The sequence below is a fragment of the Eschscholzia californica genome, unplaced genomic scaffold (assembly GCF_041429995.1).
Source record: "Eschscholzia californica isolate CP2 unplaced genomic scaffold, dmEscCali1.0.p SCAF_2, whole genome shotgun sequence".
In the NCBI taxonomy this organism is placed as follows: domain Eukaryota; kingdom Viridiplantae; phylum Streptophyta; class Magnoliopsida; order Ranunculales; family Papaveraceae; genus Eschscholzia; species Eschscholzia californica.
In genome coordinates, this window is record NW_028238309.1 from 67826255 (window position 1) to 67844718 (window position 18464).

The 18464-nt window shown below is 35.6% G+C and overlaps 2 protein-coding genes and 1 pseudogene across 3 annotated transcripts; all 3 read left to right on the top strand.

Moving 5' to 3' along the window:
- The first annotated feature begins 499 nt into the window (after positions 1–499).
- IAMT1 (IAA carboxylmethyltransferase 1) lies at positions 500–3714 on the top strand. Its single transcript, XM_086662793.1, has 4 exons — positions 500–896; positions 1138–1554; positions 2271–2546; positions 3077–3714. Exons 1-4 carry the CDS (start codon positions 783–785, stop codon positions 3428–3430), a joined length of 1161 nt encoding a protein of 386 aa, XP_086518919.1. The 5' UTR covers positions 500–782; the 3' UTR covers positions 3431–3714.
- Positions 3715–11417: 7703 nt separating this feature from the next.
- Positions 11418–14713, top strand: LOC147560676 (uncharacterized). Its single transcript, XM_086662794.1, has 5 exons — positions 11418–11855; positions 12395–12494; positions 13298–13355; positions 13453–13559; positions 13705–14713. The coding sequence occupies exons 1-5, from the start codon at positions 11616–11618 to the stop codon at positions 14508–14510; spliced, it is 1311 nt and encodes a 436-aa protein (XP_086518920.1). The 5' UTR covers positions 11418–11615; the 3' UTR covers positions 14511–14713.
- A 1162-nt stretch (positions 14714–15875) lies between these two features.
- Positions 15876–18380, top strand: LOC147560677 (uncharacterized; annotated as a pseudogene). Its single transcript, XR_015234161.1, has 2 exons — positions 15876–16418; positions 17859–18380. The product of XR_015234161.1 is annotated as an uncharacterized LOC147560677 (transcript).
- Positions 18381–18464: the final 84 nt, after the last annotated feature.

Sequence of the window (18464 nt, forward strand, 5' to 3'; positions counted from 1 at the left end):
GACGATGGATATCAAAATTGTTTCCTAGTAGTGATTTAATTAGTGGTATAATTAAGTAAAAAATACGTTCAAAAACTCTCTCACAGTAGTTATGGTCCATACAACACAAAGAAAAAATTGGGAGTGCTACATGTACAAAGTCCTTGACAAAATTCTTGACTTAACGACTTATTTTCACTAAAAGACAAAAGTTGATCAAAGTTTTTCAAAGTTTGACTTTGATCGGGACCGTTCACTTAGCATTTTATCAAGAGTCTTGTCGAAGATTTTTTGTACATTTAGCATTTCTCAAGAAAAATAGACAAACAAAAACTAACGAGATTGAAACTATATACTTCCATCACCCACTCTAACAAGAAGGTGACCCATCAGGCCATCATCACCACTTACATCCCTTTTTTTCTGCCTTTAATTCACTATTTTTTTTTTTTTTTGTTAAGAGGGCCTTTAATTCACTATTGGTTAGATGATAAATAGTTCTCATATATTACCCACTAATAATGTGGGTGCAGTTGGCTGGATAATATATTACTCCCCCAATCCATAATTAAACTCCTAATTAGATTAGATTAGATTAGATGATGAAAAGTATAAACAAATTTAGTTTGACCTCTTCATTCTCTCTATATATATGGGAGTATTTGGTTATAATCTTATCACGAGTGTTAAGCTATTTCTCCCCTAGCTATAAATTACCCAAACCCAATTTCCATCCATCAAGGACACTAACAAATTAAGAGAGATCTAAAGAGAGAGAGATTAGCTAGCTAGCTAGGGTAGAAATGGGAGTGAAAGGAGACATTAATGTTATGGTTTCAGAGAGAAAGCTTGAGAGGGTGCTTAGTATGAAAGGTGGTAAAGGAGAAGCTAGCTACGCCAATAACTGCCAAGCTCAGGTTCTCACCCAACCCGATTTTTATATCTCATTAATTTCCACCTTATCTCATCACCTTAGCTCAGGTTCTCATGAATCTGATTCATCGTCTGAATTTGATTTGACAATATTTTGTTAGAATACAATTAATATATAGTACTCATTTCAAGATTTACATTTTAAGTCGAAAAATAACAAACATCACCTGAGCTTGTTTAATTTGGTTCTAACTAAATTTATATGTTTTGGTTAATTCTCTGCAGGCTAGACATGCTCAATCAATGTTCCACCTTCTTGAAGAAACCCTAGATGGTATGCAACTAGATTTACCAGAGGCAGCCTTTGTTGTTGCAGACTTGGGTTGTTCAAGTGGAGGCAACACTCTTTACTTAATCGACGTTATTATCAAACACATGACTAAAAGATATGAAGCATTAGGGTTTGAAGTTCCTGAATTCTCTGCCTTCTTTTCTGACCTCCCTTCTAATGACTTCAACACCCTCTTCCAACTTCTCCCTCCTTTATCCATTGATGGTGGTAGTATGGAAGAGTGTCTCGCAGCCGATGCTCAGCGATCTTACTTTGCTGCCGGAGTTCCTGGTTCATTTTACCGCCGTCTTTTTCCAACTCAATCCGTCGATGTTTTTCACTCCGCCTTTTCCCTTCATTGGCTCTCTCAGGTATTTTTTTCTTGTTATTATTTTTTCATTATTGGTTTATGTATATATACACTCAGATATAACGTGTGATCTACATACTGGCACAAACAATATCAATATGAGTAGATTAGTGGAGAGAAGTTGACGATTAAAACGAAAAAGAGTAATGTCACAAAACAAGGCTGGACAATAATCTTATGTGACTTGCAGTAATTAGTTGTTTAGTAGATCAGAATCTCATTGAACGTACGTACCGATCACAATAATCCATATAAAACTTTTAATTTAAATAAAAAATAAAAGAGTAAACAATATGACATGGTTGTAAGTTGTAACATATACAAATAATACATTATGCAGTTTGAAATAGTATATTTTTCTGAAGAAGACCTGCGACTTCTTTTAATAGTAAGTCCTTATTAGATTTACCTATCAGTGTAGTAAACTGTGAACTGATATGACGAATAAATACCGAAACATTCATTCAGCTGTAACTTATAATCATCCACAATGTACTTGGTCTATAATGCATATGAAATAACTGTCCGTGCCCTACGGGCACGAGTTACACCCTCGTTAGTATATAATTGAAGAATTATAGTTTTACACTATTAGTTAATTATAAAAAAATTAGTTTGACTACTACTTTGTGCTTAATAAATTACTAGTAATAATGGAGTACTATTGGAATAGTAATTAATTAAGATGTTTGGGGTGGTGGGACCGGACAATTATAGGTACCAGAGTGTGTGACAGATAAGAGATCAAAGGCTTATAATAAAGGGAGGGTATTCATCCACGGTGCAGATGAAAGCACAGCAATTGCATACAAGAAACAATTTCAAAGTGATTTGGCGGGATTCTTGAAATCAAGATCCCGAGAACTGAAAAGAGGAGGGTCAATGTTTTTGGTCTGCTTGGGAAGGACCTCAGTGGACCCTACTGATCAAGGTGGGGCTGGTCTTCTCTTCGGGACCCACTTTCAGGATGCTTGGAACGACCTTGTCCAAGAGGTAACCAACCTCAAATATTATACCTTGCTTTCACACTATTATATCTTAGTAGTACTTTATTTTAGGGCTTAAAACATTTTTATAGGCTGTGATATATTATATGTCATACAATCTAATGACTCTTACCTCGTCAAATACATATAAGTGAACATATTTTGTGTGTTGGGATAAATTCATATTGAGTGTGTGCCGACAGACACAATTATGTGAAAGGGACAAAAATGAAAATAGATTTTATGGATGAAGGACAAAAGGATGATGCATCGCATCAGTGTCTAGTGATTATATTTTTCGTACACACTTACTATTACAACCGCTTGAGGGAAAGACCCTACTAGATATCAAGTGATGGACCCTCTGTATTGTCGGTAAATGCATATATGAATAATTTTAGGGACCCTCTATATTTTAGGTAAATTTTGGGGCCCAATGACTAGCTATCATGAAATTGATATTTTTATGTAAATTCGTGAGCCATATAAATTATAGGCTTTGATAAATATTGAACTCTCGCAAATGAATGTTTTCAGGGATTAATAGAGAATGATAAGCGCGACAGTTTCAACATCCCAGTGTATGCCCCAAGCCTTGAAGACTTCAGAGAGGTAGTCGAGGCCGATGGTTCCTTTGCAGTAAATAAGTTGGAAGTATTTAGTGGAGGTAGCCCACTTGTGGTTAACGAGCCAAACGATGCAGTCGAGGTGGGTCGAGCCTTAGCTAATAGTTGCAGAAGTGTTTGTGGGGTTCTAGTGGATGCACATATAGGTGATCAACTAAGTGATGAACTCTTCGCTCGGCTCGAAATCCGAGCCACAAGCCATGCTAAAGAATTACTTGAGCAACTACAATTCTTTCATATAGTTGCATCACTTTCCTTTGCTTAGAGTAAGTGAAAAATGAAAAGAATTAGGAATGTGATAAGAAAATGAAAGAAAGGTAGAAAAGACTCTTTTATATTTCATGAATGTATGTTTTGTTTTTTTGTTCTTTGGCACTTTCTCTATCTCCCTCTATAGTCTATAGATTGATGGTGAGTGGTCTTAGAACTGACTGTGTTGGGTTATAGCTTTATACTTGATGGGGTTGTGTCTACTTGTGTCTCCTTGTCTCCAAACTACATATATTAAAAAAGCAATGAGAAAATTTTCATATATATAGATTTATGAAACTCACGTTCTTTTTGCAGTTAATTTTAGTTGTAAATACAATTATTAACTAACTATTTTCTGCTTTTACTATGTATGACTCTTCCAAGGAGCAAGGGAATTTAAGACATAGGAAATTAAAAGTCAAGAACGGAAAATAATTTGAAATGAAAGTTCTTATTTATTTGTCTAAAACAAGACAGATGCAGACAACGATTTATTTCAAACAATGAGAAAATACAACAAATTTTTTTTTGTTAAGGAAAAATACAACAAATTAGCAATCAACATATACTACTTTTAGACATCTTTAACATAGACTTATTGAACTCGGGTTGTTAAAAGGTGTAAATAATATAGTTTGGTGGGTTTTAGGTCAGTAATTTAGTTAGGCTTTAGGCCTAAAAGTTTCAAAAAGTTTATGTTTGGTAGTTATCGTGATTATCACATCTTTGATGTATCTCATTGTAAAAAAAAACAACAAGGGATCTCGACAAATCAACTATTAAAATGGAAATATCATTGTAAAAAAAAACACAACAAGAGATCTCGGCAAATCAACTATTAAAATGGTATATCAAATATTGGCTAATGGATCTTTTAGTGATACATATATAAAGAGAACAATAAGGGGATGGATTAAAATGATAAGTGGGAAAGTTTGAGTTGTTCCTTCCCCCTCCTCTCTTATGGGGAAGTCCACATTATTAATACTACAGGCGCTCCATTTAACGCATGTATCTCTCAAATTTTTTGGTTGCTGCAAAGCAGGGGCGGCCCTGGCCCAAAGCGACCAAAGCAGTCGCTTTGGGCCCCAACTTTGGGAAGGGCCCCGTACAGGGGCGGAACCAGGATTTCATGATAGAGAGGGCAAGCCTAAAGTCTTTATAAAGTAAAATTCTATTTATAATGTGTATGACAAGATACAATACAAGACAATTTTTTAAGGATAACTTTTCATATCATGAATTTTACATTTATCTTAATAATCTACCTAAAACAATAGAAGTAATATTTTGATTTACAAATTAAAGTAGGATTGTATAAGTCGATAGCCAAAAGTGTACCGAAATAACATGATCTTGTGTAGCAGTCAATCTCTATTAAAATGACACATGAAACCAAAATAAATTTTTTTTTAAAAAGGAACTAGTATGCTTGCAATGGGATTTGAACCCATGTTTTCCCCTTGGAAAGATAACTAACTCTCCACTAGAGCTAGGGTGAACTATTGTAAGCAATGGCAGGGTTCATCTAATATGTGGAGACCAGGCCGGGCAGCTGCCCAGCCTGGTCTCCACATAGTTCCGCCCTTGGCCCCGTAGCAATGAGTTGTTATATACAGTAGCAGGTCTAAATAAAACTCACAGGAGCTACAACCTAGTGGAGTGGTTTAGTGCATGTCAAATGACCCACAAGGTTCGCGTTCAAGTCTCACCTCCCGCGTCTCTGTTTTCTAACACACAATCAAAGCTTTTCTTTCACACCACCTTTATGTTCTTGAAAGAGCATCCACTTAGTTTTTCCTTTTTGGTGAAAATGAACTAGTTGTCAATGAATTATTTTATCCCTGAAACGGGTTCAACTAGTATAAATCCATTGGATGTATGATTTTTTAATCTTTCCTATATATTAAGTAAATCATGCTTCGAACAATTCACTACAATGAATTGAGACTAATGATTGGGTTTTCCAACATTTACGAAATTGTTATTTTTTTACTACGATTTTCGATTGTGTGAAAATGAAACATCGTGTAAAAATTACATTAAATATATGTCAAGAAAGCACTATAATCTACTAAGTTTATTTTTTCGTCAAATCTTAAGTAAGTCAGCGCCAAAAATGAATGAAATAAGTCTAAATCGAAGAGAACTTTCTAACTCCAAAATCTAAATGAAGGCTCGTTTTTTTATTTGGCAGATATATTTTAATTAAATTACTGCTAGATGTTCATTTTGTAAATTTTACAATGTGAAAAAACTAGAGTTTTTTTCTAATAGGGCCCCAATTCGGCCCGCCGCTTTGGGCCTCCTAACAACTAGGGCCGGCCCTGCTGCAAAGGAGTAATAATTGTGGGCGCCTCTGGAAATACCTTTGTTATGTTAATTATTTTTTTGAGAAATCGAATGATATTCAGTAGTCGTTACAAGGTATTGATACATAATGAAGATGCGATAAGCACGATAACCACCTAAGTTAAGCCAGTGATGAAAAAGGCCTAAAGCCCAAAAACATGAAAGTGGACTAAACCCGATAAATTTATTTATTTATACTTTTAATAACCAAAGTTCAATAAACTATGGAATCCACTTCATTTGGGAATCGAACCTGAGACCTCTAGAATTTTGGAGTTTAAATCAACACTTTCAACCACTCGAGCAAGCACTTGCTTTGTTAATGGAGCAGGGTGGCATTGTTGATATGGAGCCAGCCCAACCCAACCATTGTTGATAATTAACCATGGAGAAAGACTCAATTAGGGGGTGTGACAATAAATGAGGGGGCTCGGTTGGCAATTAATTAACCAATAGAAGGTACTCCATATAGTTGACTAACGGGGGGTTGATTGACGGATAGATAGATAGAATAGGAGGGTCTCCATTGATAGAGAGATAAATCCAATAAAGATCCCCATTCCATCCAATCCCTAGTAGAGGTAGAAGATGATGAAATGGAGAGACACGTAGGTAGGTAGACTGGTGGTAGAGGTCATCTCATCATCCTCGTAAAAAACAAACAAAAGAAAAGTAGTACTATGTAGAAACAGCCAAGCCAGCAAGCAATGCTGACACGTACGTACGTACGATGAGGACGTACGTCAGCGTGAGATGAAAGCTGGATCTTCTTTGGATTTCTCCTCCCGAGATTTATATACTACTAATACGGAGTAGGAAAGAGAGGTTCTATTTGCGCCCATGATATTTCCATATGTGCCCCGCTTACAGGTAAACTTACTAACAAAATCAGTTACTCTATCAGTTTGGCTGTGAAAAGGCGCCTCTAGTAGTAATGAGTTGCGCGTATAGAACAACTACCCTAGAGATAAAATATTATCAAGATTCGAAGGCCCAGCATGCAAGTTGGTTGTCTTCCAAAAAAGTAGTCGCACCAAGTACAACTTGCTTGCTTATCCCTTTTTTTTTCTTCATCTTTATTTATTTTTCACCAAAAAAAGTACAAGTTGGTTATTATTATTATTGTTATATCTCTCTCTCTAGACTTTCCACTTCATCAGTCTTCATTAATTATCTAGATTTGATATATTAATGTGACTTGTGGCAGGCAGATAATTAGTTGGATAACCAACAAGTTTTGAATGAGCAAAGATTATGCATGGATACAATTTTTCTAAATATAGAGTTGCTGGTTAATATGTTTTTTATCACACAAAACCTGTTTATCCTCAAATAGTTGATTTAAGAATCTAACCAAAATCTTTTCATTTTCTTCCTAAGTTGATTTCATTGTACTACTATTATCTTGTCATGAAATCCTAAATCTCTTAGGATTTCATTCTAAATTTTGAGTCGATGTAATGATGATATAATTCTAGATTTTGGTTAAATAAATTACCAATGGGTATTAAAGAGGGTAAGGTAAAAAAAACCATATAATCTTTTATGCACGGCCTAATTGTTATGATGAAGAGGACAAGCACCAAGAGGAAGTAGTAAGAACCAACCAATAATACACAACACTTAGATATTTACAGGTTCGACTAGTGAAACCAACTCCACGACGAATAATGATGCGATGAATTTTCTCTATAAATGAAAAACAAGTTACACAGAGAGATTGTGACGATAACTTTAGTGTTTCAGTTTATATAGCTCACTGAAAAGCCTAATCTCAACGCCTATCTCTTTCTAATTTCAAAATAAACATGGATACCCATTAGATTGATAACCGTCTTAATCAGAAGCCCTCGCTCGCAAACCAGCCATGGCTCGCATACCAATCCTGGCTAGTAAGCTCGTTCTTTCATTTAATAGGTTGAGTCCGTACTCGAAAATTTTGTGTCGGTGTGTACCTCTATTCAAGACATTTTCAACAACCTTAAATCGCTCGGATAAAAAAAAAAAAATTTATGAATATTTGGTAAGAAAGACGCCAGGTCAACTCCCCCGTCAATTTCTAAATAAACTTCGTAGACATTCCCTATTCTTCTCATTTTGTGGTAAAATTTGTGTATTTTGAGAGTGAGTGAAAACACATGGTTGCATCACTATTTACAGAGTGTGTTTTGCTCTTTATAAAGCAAATTATTTTTGTTTTTTTATTTTTACCTTCAAATAAAATTTAGTATTTACAAATCACTTTAGGGACTAAGACAAAAGATATTACAAGGCACGGAACCTCTAATTCCATTAGTGTTGAATGGTACAAGGTTTCTTAGATGGAAAATGAATGGGGGATTCCTTCAAACATACTCTCCAGTGTACTCTCCTCACAAGACAAAGTTATTTTGGTCTTTTCAATCTGACAAAATTATGAAAAGACCAAAATAGTCTTGTCATTGTGAGGGGGAGTACACCTGGGAGTATGTCCAAAGAACCCCCAATCACCATTGTTCTTAGATTTTGTAAGCTCTGACATGTTTTAGAAATTTGAAAGGAATTGTTTTGAGATGAATAAAAGATAAAGTCTTTAACTATTAATTTATTATAAGCTATGACATTATTTCAACAAAAAAAAAAAAAAAAAGCTATGACATTCAGGGACGGAACTAGGAGTAGTAGTCAAGGGGGGCCGAACCAAAAAAAAAAAAGTGAAAAATCTAAGTCTACCAATGCTCGAACCCAGGTCTCTCACGTCCAAAACTCGGACCTCTACCATCTCACCCACATTACATATATGTTATGAGTAAGACTCGAACTTTATTTATGCGATAAATCAGAAAGCAATCAGCATTTCTAAAACAATTTACGGCAAGTCAAGGGGGGCCATGGCCCCCTTTGACCTGCATGTAGATCCGTCTGACATTGATTTCTTTTTTTTTTCTCTGTGGATTCTGGAAGGTGGGAGCCTAGGAGGCATATATTGGCACTAGAGATATTCTTATCCTTTTCATGAGCACAAATGGAAAGTGACATCACGGCATAAAAGCACCACCAAGATACAGGGTAATCCTGAAGACCATTTACAAAATGATCACCCAAAAAAGGTTCCTTTTACTAAAATTGTTTTATGAACAAAAGGTTAAAATCTCTAAAGCTAATATAGCATTTTTAATTGCCTTTTAATGGGGTTGCGATAACAAAAAAAACGTATATGTATATATATATTGTCGTATCTTGTTTTCTTCAAACGTTTTCTCCATTTGAATTTAGTTCTAAATATTTTTAGCAAATAGTTGAATCCCTATGTGGCCATCAAACATAATTTTGTGTAATTTAGACTATAAATAATGTAATAATTTGTCGGGCTCTAGACCACTTTATTGTCGGGCTTATATGTTGTCGTATATGATTTTCTTTACATATACTTGATGAGAACCATTACTAAATATTTTTAGCAAATAGTTGAATCAGTATGTGGCCATCAAACACAATTTGTCGGGTTTCAGGCCACTTTGTTGTTGGACTTTAAGTCTCTTTTATTCGTGGTTTAAAAATTAAGCGGCGTGCTTATTACATCTTTATGATGTATCAATGTCTCATAACGACTAACGTAGATCGCAGTCATATTCTCAAAAAAAAAAAACTTCGTTGCTAGTTTTTTTTGTTAAAGGCGTGGCTAGTTGTTATATACTAAACTTGATATCAATTTGTATTCATTTATCTTGTGTGACAAGATTGCATGTAATCTGTATGTACACACAGAGTCTTAAAATAAAACAGAAAAAAACATCGTGACAGTGTTTATGTCTTTTTATTACTCGAAATCGGTTGACACAAAATAGTAAATAGGTCTAAAAGAAGTTTGGATCATCGAAAATATAATAAGATTTTGTCCGAAATGGTTCATAAATCCATCTTTCATTAAGTCACTCGTCCATTTTGTTTTTTTGTTTCTTTTTTGGAAATTGACCACGATCTATGATAGTCATTACAATAGCATTGATACATCGAAACTATCCTGTGTACGATGACCGCCGAATTCAAACATTTTACAAGAACGGGCCTATAGCTCAACTAAACTATGACCTAAAGTTCAACTACATTATTTATACCTTAATAAGAGCATCTCCAATGAGATACTCAAACTCTGGCATTTAGAGTTTTTAGAGATTTTTTAAAAAACCTTCTCCAATGGGACACTCTACTAGACACTCTATGATGATGTGAAGCATTTATTGATAAAGACTCTCAAAAGAGACACTCTAAAATTAGAGTGTCTCCTTGAGACTCTTTAAGTGTCACTTTAAAGTTCTAACCAATAGAAACTTTTGTTTTTTAACTACTTTTTATTCATTGAATTGAAGTGACATGTGCATTAAGATCATCTCTAGTGCAAGACTCAAGAAAAACTCTGAAAATCATGTGCCAAGTGTGAAAAATGGATCTCTCGATGGCCTCTTTCCTATTTGGCTATTTGGAGTTACTCTATTGGAAGACCTTCTCCAAAATAATTATCACCACCTCATTTTAGAGATCCAAGTTAAGTGTTGCATTGAAGATGAATTTTGAAGAAAAATTCTAAAAAATCGTATGTAGCACCAGCACCCTAAGATTTGGAGTTTGAGTGTTGCATTGGAGATGTTCCAAGTAGAGGTATTTCATAGATCTCCATTGGAGACGAAATTTTTTTTAGAGTATCTCTATATTGACACTTAAGAAAGAGAATTTTCATTGACACTTGACAACTAGGACTTTTAGAGTGTTTCATTGGAGATGCTTTAACCCAAGTTTAATAAACCATGGAATCACCCTCTTCTGGAATCGAACCTGAGACTAGGAGGAGTTTAGTGTTTATATCAACATTATCCGCCACTTCAGGAAATTTAACCCTCTGGTTTCGGTTATAACCTAATAGTTTAGGTATAGTTTGGTTGGGTAATTGAAAAAAACCATGACGCCAAATCCCTAAAATTGGCTCGTGGATTGGAGCCACCGAACCAATTTACTGTTGGAAAAATTGGCGTTTAAGTTGAAATGGATGGTGAAGAAAACTAATCGATGAATAAAATCACGTTGATCACTAGACTTCAAAGCTCGATAAATCGATTCTTTTAGACAGTAATTCGCCCCCTTCTGGTATGAAACTACGAGTACACAACGGGTCAGGAATTATGCCTTCAGGATACGATGAAGCCCTTCAACAACTGCTTGGTTCAAAGTATGTACGCTTTGACCAAGACCAAAAACACTCTGTATTAATAAACTGATAATGCCAAAAATCGACTCCGAAGATTGCCAAATGACTTTATAGATAAACCCAAAATAAAACATCACAATAGATACAAAGTAAAAGACGAGAACAAGATAGAGAGAGAATTCCTTTGGATGTTCTGTATATATCAAGTGGAGAGGGTGTTGATTATTTATAACCAACCAATAGGTGTTATATGGATCGGTTCATCCATACCATGGGATGTGCCCATTAAATTAAGTGTATGGCTACTGGTGGTGAGGGGTTATACCCATTCACATTTCAATTACAATTTGAAAATCTCCAACATTTACAAGTCACAACTATAGGTGGAGGAGTAGCATAGTTTGCTATTACACAGAGATGACAAAGTGAAACTATAAAGTAGATTAATATCAAAATTGAAGTTCTTAATTTTTGTCAAAACAAAAACATGACACGATTTGAAACATATAGACTTGTTATTTATTGGCATCCGATCTGGGTCTTTCTCTGTTTCTATTTATAGTACAAATTTTGATTTGATTTCTTCCCTTCTCTTCTCATTATTTATGGGTCTGAATCAAATCGAAATCTACACAAAGATAGAGAGATTTTTGATTATTGGAAGATGAGAAAGAGAGAGAGAGAAAACCCATGTGGGATATGTGGGCACTACCACAAATATGAAGCAGGAGAAGTTTGTGGGATTTGTGGTCACCGGATTCCGGAACCAACAGAAAAATCAGGCGGGTTTCATATAAGTGTTTTTCCATCTGAGATCTTGCCTGAGTTTCTCTACTTGGGTAGCTATGATAACGCTTCAAGGTGTGAACTTCTCAAAACTCTTGGAATTTCTCGTGTTCTTAATGTAAGTACTATTAGTTTTCATTCACTCTAATTTTTTTTTTTTAAAGTATTTTTATTGGTTTCTGAATAGTGGGTATTGGTTAGTTAGTAGAAATTCGTAATTTACTATTAATGAAAGTGAAAATTTGATTATGATTGGAGTTATGGGTTTAATATTTTACTTAAAGTACTTTAGTTTGACTAAAAAAATTTACATCTTTGGATAAAAAGATCATACTGTATATAGTTTTATTTATGTAGAAGTTTATTAAGAAATGACCTTTTAGCCGAACTATAAATTTTGATGGATTTAATTAATGTTGAAGATTATGGTTTTGGGAGTTTAGTTTGATCGAGGTCTGTAGAAATGACCTTTTATTTGCACAGTCCTTTTATGGTTTGGATTTTGAAGGGCTCCTAGCTACTTATTTGAGCAGTCGTCCGTCCTTGAGGATTTTAGGATTTTAATATTGGTTATAGGTGCTCTTTTCAAAATATATAATCGTCTAGCTTCTTGATCGACATACGAATTCACGTATTTTTGGGTTTGTGATCTTGCAGACAGTACCTACTTGTCAAAATCTCTATAAGAATTCCTTCACTTATCACTGCCTTGCAGATGAGAAACCTTTACCTTTCGATGATGCAATCCAATTTCTAGGTACAAATTTATTTTGCTTGTATAGCTTTTGCAGTCTCTTTCGTTTGGTTTTCGGTGCATCTAATAATATCAAGTTTCTTTTGCTTTTAAAATATTTTTTTTTTATCTCATACTGTTTAATGTTTAGGATGATACTTGGTTTCTACATACCAAGATAGCTTTTTCGGCCTTTGTCCAGCAGAACTTGGATTGGTGATCTGGCCTAGTTATAGTCCTTCTTATGTTGCCTTGACTGATGGATCAAGATCACTCCTTATATGGTGATCTGGTTCATGACATAAATTTTGATATTAACGAGCTTGAGATATACCTTTGTCCCTCCCAAGAAAGTAACCTGTTTACCTCTTGTGGTTCTATGATCAATAGCTCGATAAACTTTCAACCAAGTATCGTATACTTGTCTTTCCAAATATACTAAACAATTGATTCAACGCTTTCTCAAAATAAGTTTTTTTTTTAGAGAATGGAGGCGCAGTGATTAGGTAGCTTCCTGTTTATATATCCAGAGTTGTCATAGTGCGTGTCTTAGCGAGCTTGAGCCATAAGAGTCTGAGACCGCCCATAACCCATCAAGCGTTGGATTTGTCATTTAGACTTAAGCATTCTGACAACACTTTCTATTTCTTTTGATTAGAAACAAGGTGATGGATCTCCTGTTCCTTGTGCTCAAGTTATAAATTTGTTAATTTTCAAAGTTAAAAAGAGTTTAGGCTCATTTTCATATATCATGTTTTTGGCATTATGTATGCATTTAGATTCTCTTCGAAGCTCCCTTGAAGTACAATTTTATATATTTGTTGCAGAACAATGTGATAGGGACAACGCTCGAGTTCTTGTCCACTGCATGTCAGGGAAAAGCAGGTTAGCTATTACTGTACCAATAACAGTTTCTGGGAGAAATGGGCCATATAAATTTCAAACTCGTGTACTAGATTTGTAACAATGTCGTTTTGAACAGGTCTCCAGCTATTGTGATAGCTTATTTGATGAAATGCAAAGGATGGAGACTTGCCCAAAGTTGCCAATGGGTGAAGGATCGAAGGCCGATCGTTGATCTATCTTCAGGTCTGTGACTTTACCATTAGATATATCGCCACTTAGCACTGGAATGATTTCAACTATAATTGCTGAATCCTGCTTTCTTCACTAGTAAGTAGTAGCAGCTTAGAGAGGTTGATATTAATTTTCTCAATAGCTAGTCTCTGTGCAGGTGCGTACGAGCAATTGCAGGAATATGAGCGACATATCTTCGGATCATCTGAAAGCAGCTTGATTCCAACGGGCTCCCCTTTGTCTCCAACCCAACCATTCGGAGTACTGAAAACCCCTTTATCTCCAACCCAGCCATTCGGGGTTCAGGGAACCACTTTATCTCCAACCCAGCCATTCGGGGTTCAGGGAACCACTTTATCTCCAACCCAGCCATATGGGGTTCTAGGAACCACTTCATCTCCAACCCAACCATCTGGGGTTCTAGGAACCACTTTATCTCCAACTCCACGATTTGGGGTTCTAGGAACCACTCCACGATTTGGGGTTCTTGGAACCACTCCACGATTTGGGGTTCTAGGAACCACTCCACGATTTGGGGTTCTTGGAACCACTCCACGATTTGGGGTTCTAGGAACCACTTTACCTCCAACCCAACCATTTGGGGTTCTAGGAACCACTCTATCTCCAACTCCACGTGTCGGGGTTCTTGGAACCACTTTACCAACAACCCACCCATTCGGCGTTCTAGGAACCACTTCATCTCCAACTCCAAGATTTGGGGTTCTAGGAACCACTTTACCTCCAACCCAACCATTCGGGTTTGGGTTGCCAAACCCAACAACCTATACAGCTCTTACCCCAGCTTTCAACACTTGTCCTTCTATTTTAAGCAGTGAACCTTTAAACGTTTCGCCAGAAGAATTCACTTTTGGAGCTGCTGCCAACAATGAAAAAAAGATTTCTGGCAATGCTTTGATTTTCAGCGAGCATGGCGGAAATGACACACCAATGGATAGCTCCTGAATTTGCAGGTGTTTGGATTTTGAGACGGTGAATGAATGGTGTGGTTAGGCTCTGAAATTTGTACTAATATATAGGCTAGAAGTTGAAGTTCTCTTTCTTGGATCTTTAAAGTCTGGTGTTATACATTATGTATGGTGTTGGGAGATGATGATGATGCTTTAACCTTTTGATTTGCTAATAATACTCCGTATTAAACCTGTTAACAACGAAGTAGTTGTCCTTTCAAGTTAAGCTCTTTATTGGGCCTTTGGTATGGACATAACTCTTTATCGGGCCTCTAGCATGGAGATAACTCTGGTAGAGTAACTTGTGAGCATGGGAAGCAACTCCAATGATTTTTTCCTCATTCTAACCAGCTCCATATCCATCTATCGAAAATGGGTCCACAAAGTGAACCATTTTCACAACAACACAGCCCTGCATGTTTGGTTTGGGTTAATAACCATAAACAACAGAGTCCCCAATTTAGTCTGACTTAGAAGCACCTTTTGTTTATTTGTGACATGTTTGGATGGGCAGCGGCTCCGATTTCCGTGACTTAGAATAGAATGACAGTGTAATAAGTAATTTTCACATAAATATAGATGGAAGGGGATAAGAGAAGAAAAATGTGAATGAATTGTTTGTACTCCAACACCCCATTTTTGAAAGTGAATGAATTGAGACTGTGAATAGGCTACTACTGCATGTACTAATATCATTCAGCATCCATGTTCGTACACACTTACTTTTTTTTAAATACAATAAATGAACACCCATAACCTATTCTTTCAACATTAGTATTTTTACCTTCTTACCCACCCACCCACCCCATTCTTCTTCTTATTATCATTCTTTCTCCAATCCAAATTTTACATGCAACACCCACAACCAATCACAATTGACACTCTCTCTTTTTCTCTCTCACTCATTCTTTAAAAAAAAAAGAAAAAAAAAGGAGAAAGAAAACCACCAATGTTTTATGTTTTTGTTTTCTTCTTCTTTTAAAATTGTCTAGTACTTGATCACACTACTAGCTACTTTCTTTCTTCATCTTCCCACTCCTCATCCCTTATTACTTAAGGAGTTAAGGTCAAGGAGGAGGAGGAGGAGGAGGAGGAGGTTTATTATCACTTTCTCTCTCTTTCTTCTCCTATGATGATAATAATAATTCATGAGTTGTAAATAGTACGTACTAACCAATAACATCATTATTCATGACCATCCCTCCCTAGTCCCTCCCTCTCTCCCTCCTCTAAGGGAATACTCCTTTTCCCAAGAATACTCCTTTCTTTCTTTCTTTCTTTATAAACAACCACCACCCATGAGTCCATAACCCAACATTTCTCTCTCCCTCACTTTTTCCACTACTTACACATTTCAATCCTTCTCCCATACATACATTTCAATATCTCTCTTTAACAGAGTTAGTATTTAGAATGAATTATTATAGTGCTAGTAGTAGTAGTAGTAGGTTGAAGAGAGTTCATAGGATGATGGGTTTGGGTTTTGGTTTTGGTTTTGAAGAATCTAATATTATTATTCCTTTAGGTAACACTGAGAATGGATCGTGCAATAGTAGTACTAGTAGTTCCCCTGACCTTTCTGATCTCGTCAATTCATACATTGAACAAAAGGATGATGAAGAAGAGAAAGAGGGCGTTGACGACGATGATTTTTCATTATCTGATGACGATGAGGATGATTGTAAAAAATGGTCAATTTCAGAAATGAAGGAAACTTTACAGAGCTTGTTTCAAGGCTGCGACCAAGACTCCATCAAAGAAATGATTCGTGCAGAAACAGAGTTGATTATCAAAACAAACTCATCCTCCTCCTCCTCCTCATCCTCATTATTATTATTATCCACTCAAAAATTTAAGAGTCTGTTGGTGAGTCGATTACGTGATGTGCGAGGTTTTGATGCAGGTAACAACTATATAGCTAGCAGTAGCACTAGTAGTAGTAGTAGTAGTATTTCAAAATTTCCATTTTCACTCGAAAATGGAGGTAACTAACTCAGTTAGATACACATCATTCATGAGTGGTTAAGAAGCTAATCTACCTAGCCAGTACTTACAACATCATCTTATAGGTCAAAATTGAATATTGCACTAAAACAGTTTATAAGATTTAGTGTTGCATTGAAAATGCGTAAAAATTCTCTTTCACGAAGGTCACGATTTTGGTCCTACAACACTAAGTAGACTAAATTTTTAGTCAAAGTTTCGTGATTTAAAAAAAAAAAGACTTTAGGATAACAACATTGTCTAGCTAATAAGTACTAGTATGAATTATCTAAATGACATCTTTTGATAAAAGATTCTAAATTTGATGATGTAATTTGTTTATATATTTAGTTACATAATGATTAAAGAGACTCAGGCACAGCTAATTAATCAAGCTTAATAATCAATTAGAGAACGTCTCTCAACAAACAACAAATTTTAAGCCTTAATCTTTTGATAGGAAATGCTACCTACAGGGTTGAAGAACCTGCTTTATTTCATTAATAATCACTTGATTGATATGACTCATTTCCTCTGTTTTCAATATTAATTAATGAGTTAAACCGTCGTTTAGGAAAGAGGTGTATCTCAATCACAATCCCATCTTCTTGATGAATATATTAAGAGATCCAAGCATTAATACTCCTTTCAAGAGTCCTTAAAAGAGGTACAAGTTTTAAAATTGATACGGGGCAAGGGTATTTTTCAGTAAAATATACTATCTTCTTCGATGAGCAAAATTAAACTTCTCGCCCTTATCTCCAAAAGTTGAGATTACGCTGTTCAAATTTATTTTTGATGAATAAGATTATACTTCCCGAACTTACCTTCAAAGTTTGAGATTATAAAACTGTTTGTTGCTACAAGACATAGACCGTACTATCGCGAAATAATATCAAAGGGGGGTTTTAGTGGATAGAGGAATCCAATGAGTTAATGAAGACTTCTATTTCGATCATAAGTTCTTCAAAACCAACTTTTTTATGGTTTTTCTCTTTTTAGCTAAAAGATGAATACGAGAAAGAGAGAGATGGGGTCCCACCAAAAATTTGATAATTTACCCCTCTCTCTCTCTCTCTCTTTCTCTTGCCATGCAAAAACAAAACTTTGCTCAATCCCAACCATCATCTTTACTTTTTTTTTTCTTTTTAGATTATAGCATATGGGTGTTTGTACTTCAACAAAAAAAAAGAATATAGGTATTTGTTTCTAAACACTATAATAGTAACTATTAATTAAATATGACAATAAATGTTAGCTATACTTTTATATAAGAAAAATTAATTAAGTTGAACAAGAAAAGGTTGTGAAATTTTAGAGTAGGCAGTTATTAATGGATATTACTACTATTCAATTGTAGGTCTTTGTCAGACTTGTTGGGACAATATGGATAATAATAAGAGTGGCTTCTCAAACATAGATTTCAAATATATTGACATCTTAGTCGACGGTACCCGTTATATAATTGAAGTATCACTAGCCGAAGAGTTTTCCATAGCTCGTGCAACAGACCAATATTTGTCGCTATTAGCCGAGTTTCCTCATGTATTCGTCGGGAAGCCAGAGGACCTAAAACAAGTTGTGAAGATGATGTGTATGGCTGCCAAGGACTATGAAACGTAACGATATGCATCTACCACCATGGAGGAGGATTTGGTACATGGAAGCTAAATGGTTTGGTTCTCATACCAGAATTACCACCGATGTTTTAATGGCCGAAAAGGCACTGGATTCCGGCGGGGAGAAGGCTGAAAAGACAGGGGAATCTGCTGCATCACTGCCGCCGGAGATATACCATTATTATTGCAGAGGTGAAGTTGAAGCAAAACTAGGATCAAGAATTGGGAAGTTGACTCTTGCTTTGAATGGAAATGGTAGTTAATGTTAGTTTTTACTGAAAACAAAAGAACCCTAAAAAAAATGTTAGGTCAAGGTTTAACATGCTGGGCCAGGTTCCACTTATTAG

Coding starts and splice junctions, on each gene's coding strand:
- IAMT1 (XM_086662793.1), top strand. CDS start 783: ATGGGAGTGAAAGGAGACATTAATGTTATGGTTTCAGAGAGAAAGCTT. Junction 1,555..2,270: donor CCCTTCATTGGCTCTCTCAG/GTATTTTTTTCT, acceptor GGACAATTATAG/GTACCAGAGTGTGTGACAGA. Junction 2,547..3,076: donor GGAACGACCTTGTCCAAGAG/GTAACCAACCTC, acceptor GAATGTTTTCAG/GGATTAATAGAGAATGATAA.
- LOC147560676 (XM_086662794.1), top strand. CDS start 11,616: ATGAGAAAGAGAGAGAGAGAAAACCCATGTGGGATATGTGGGCACTAC. Junction 13,356..13,452: donor TGCATGTCAGGGAAAAGCAG/GTTAGCTATTAC, acceptor CGTTTTGAACAG/GTCTCCAGCTATTGTGATAG. Junction 13,560..13,704: donor GATCGTTGATCTATCTTCAG/GTCTGTGACTTT, acceptor GTCTCTGTGCAG/GTGCGTACGAGCAATTGCAG.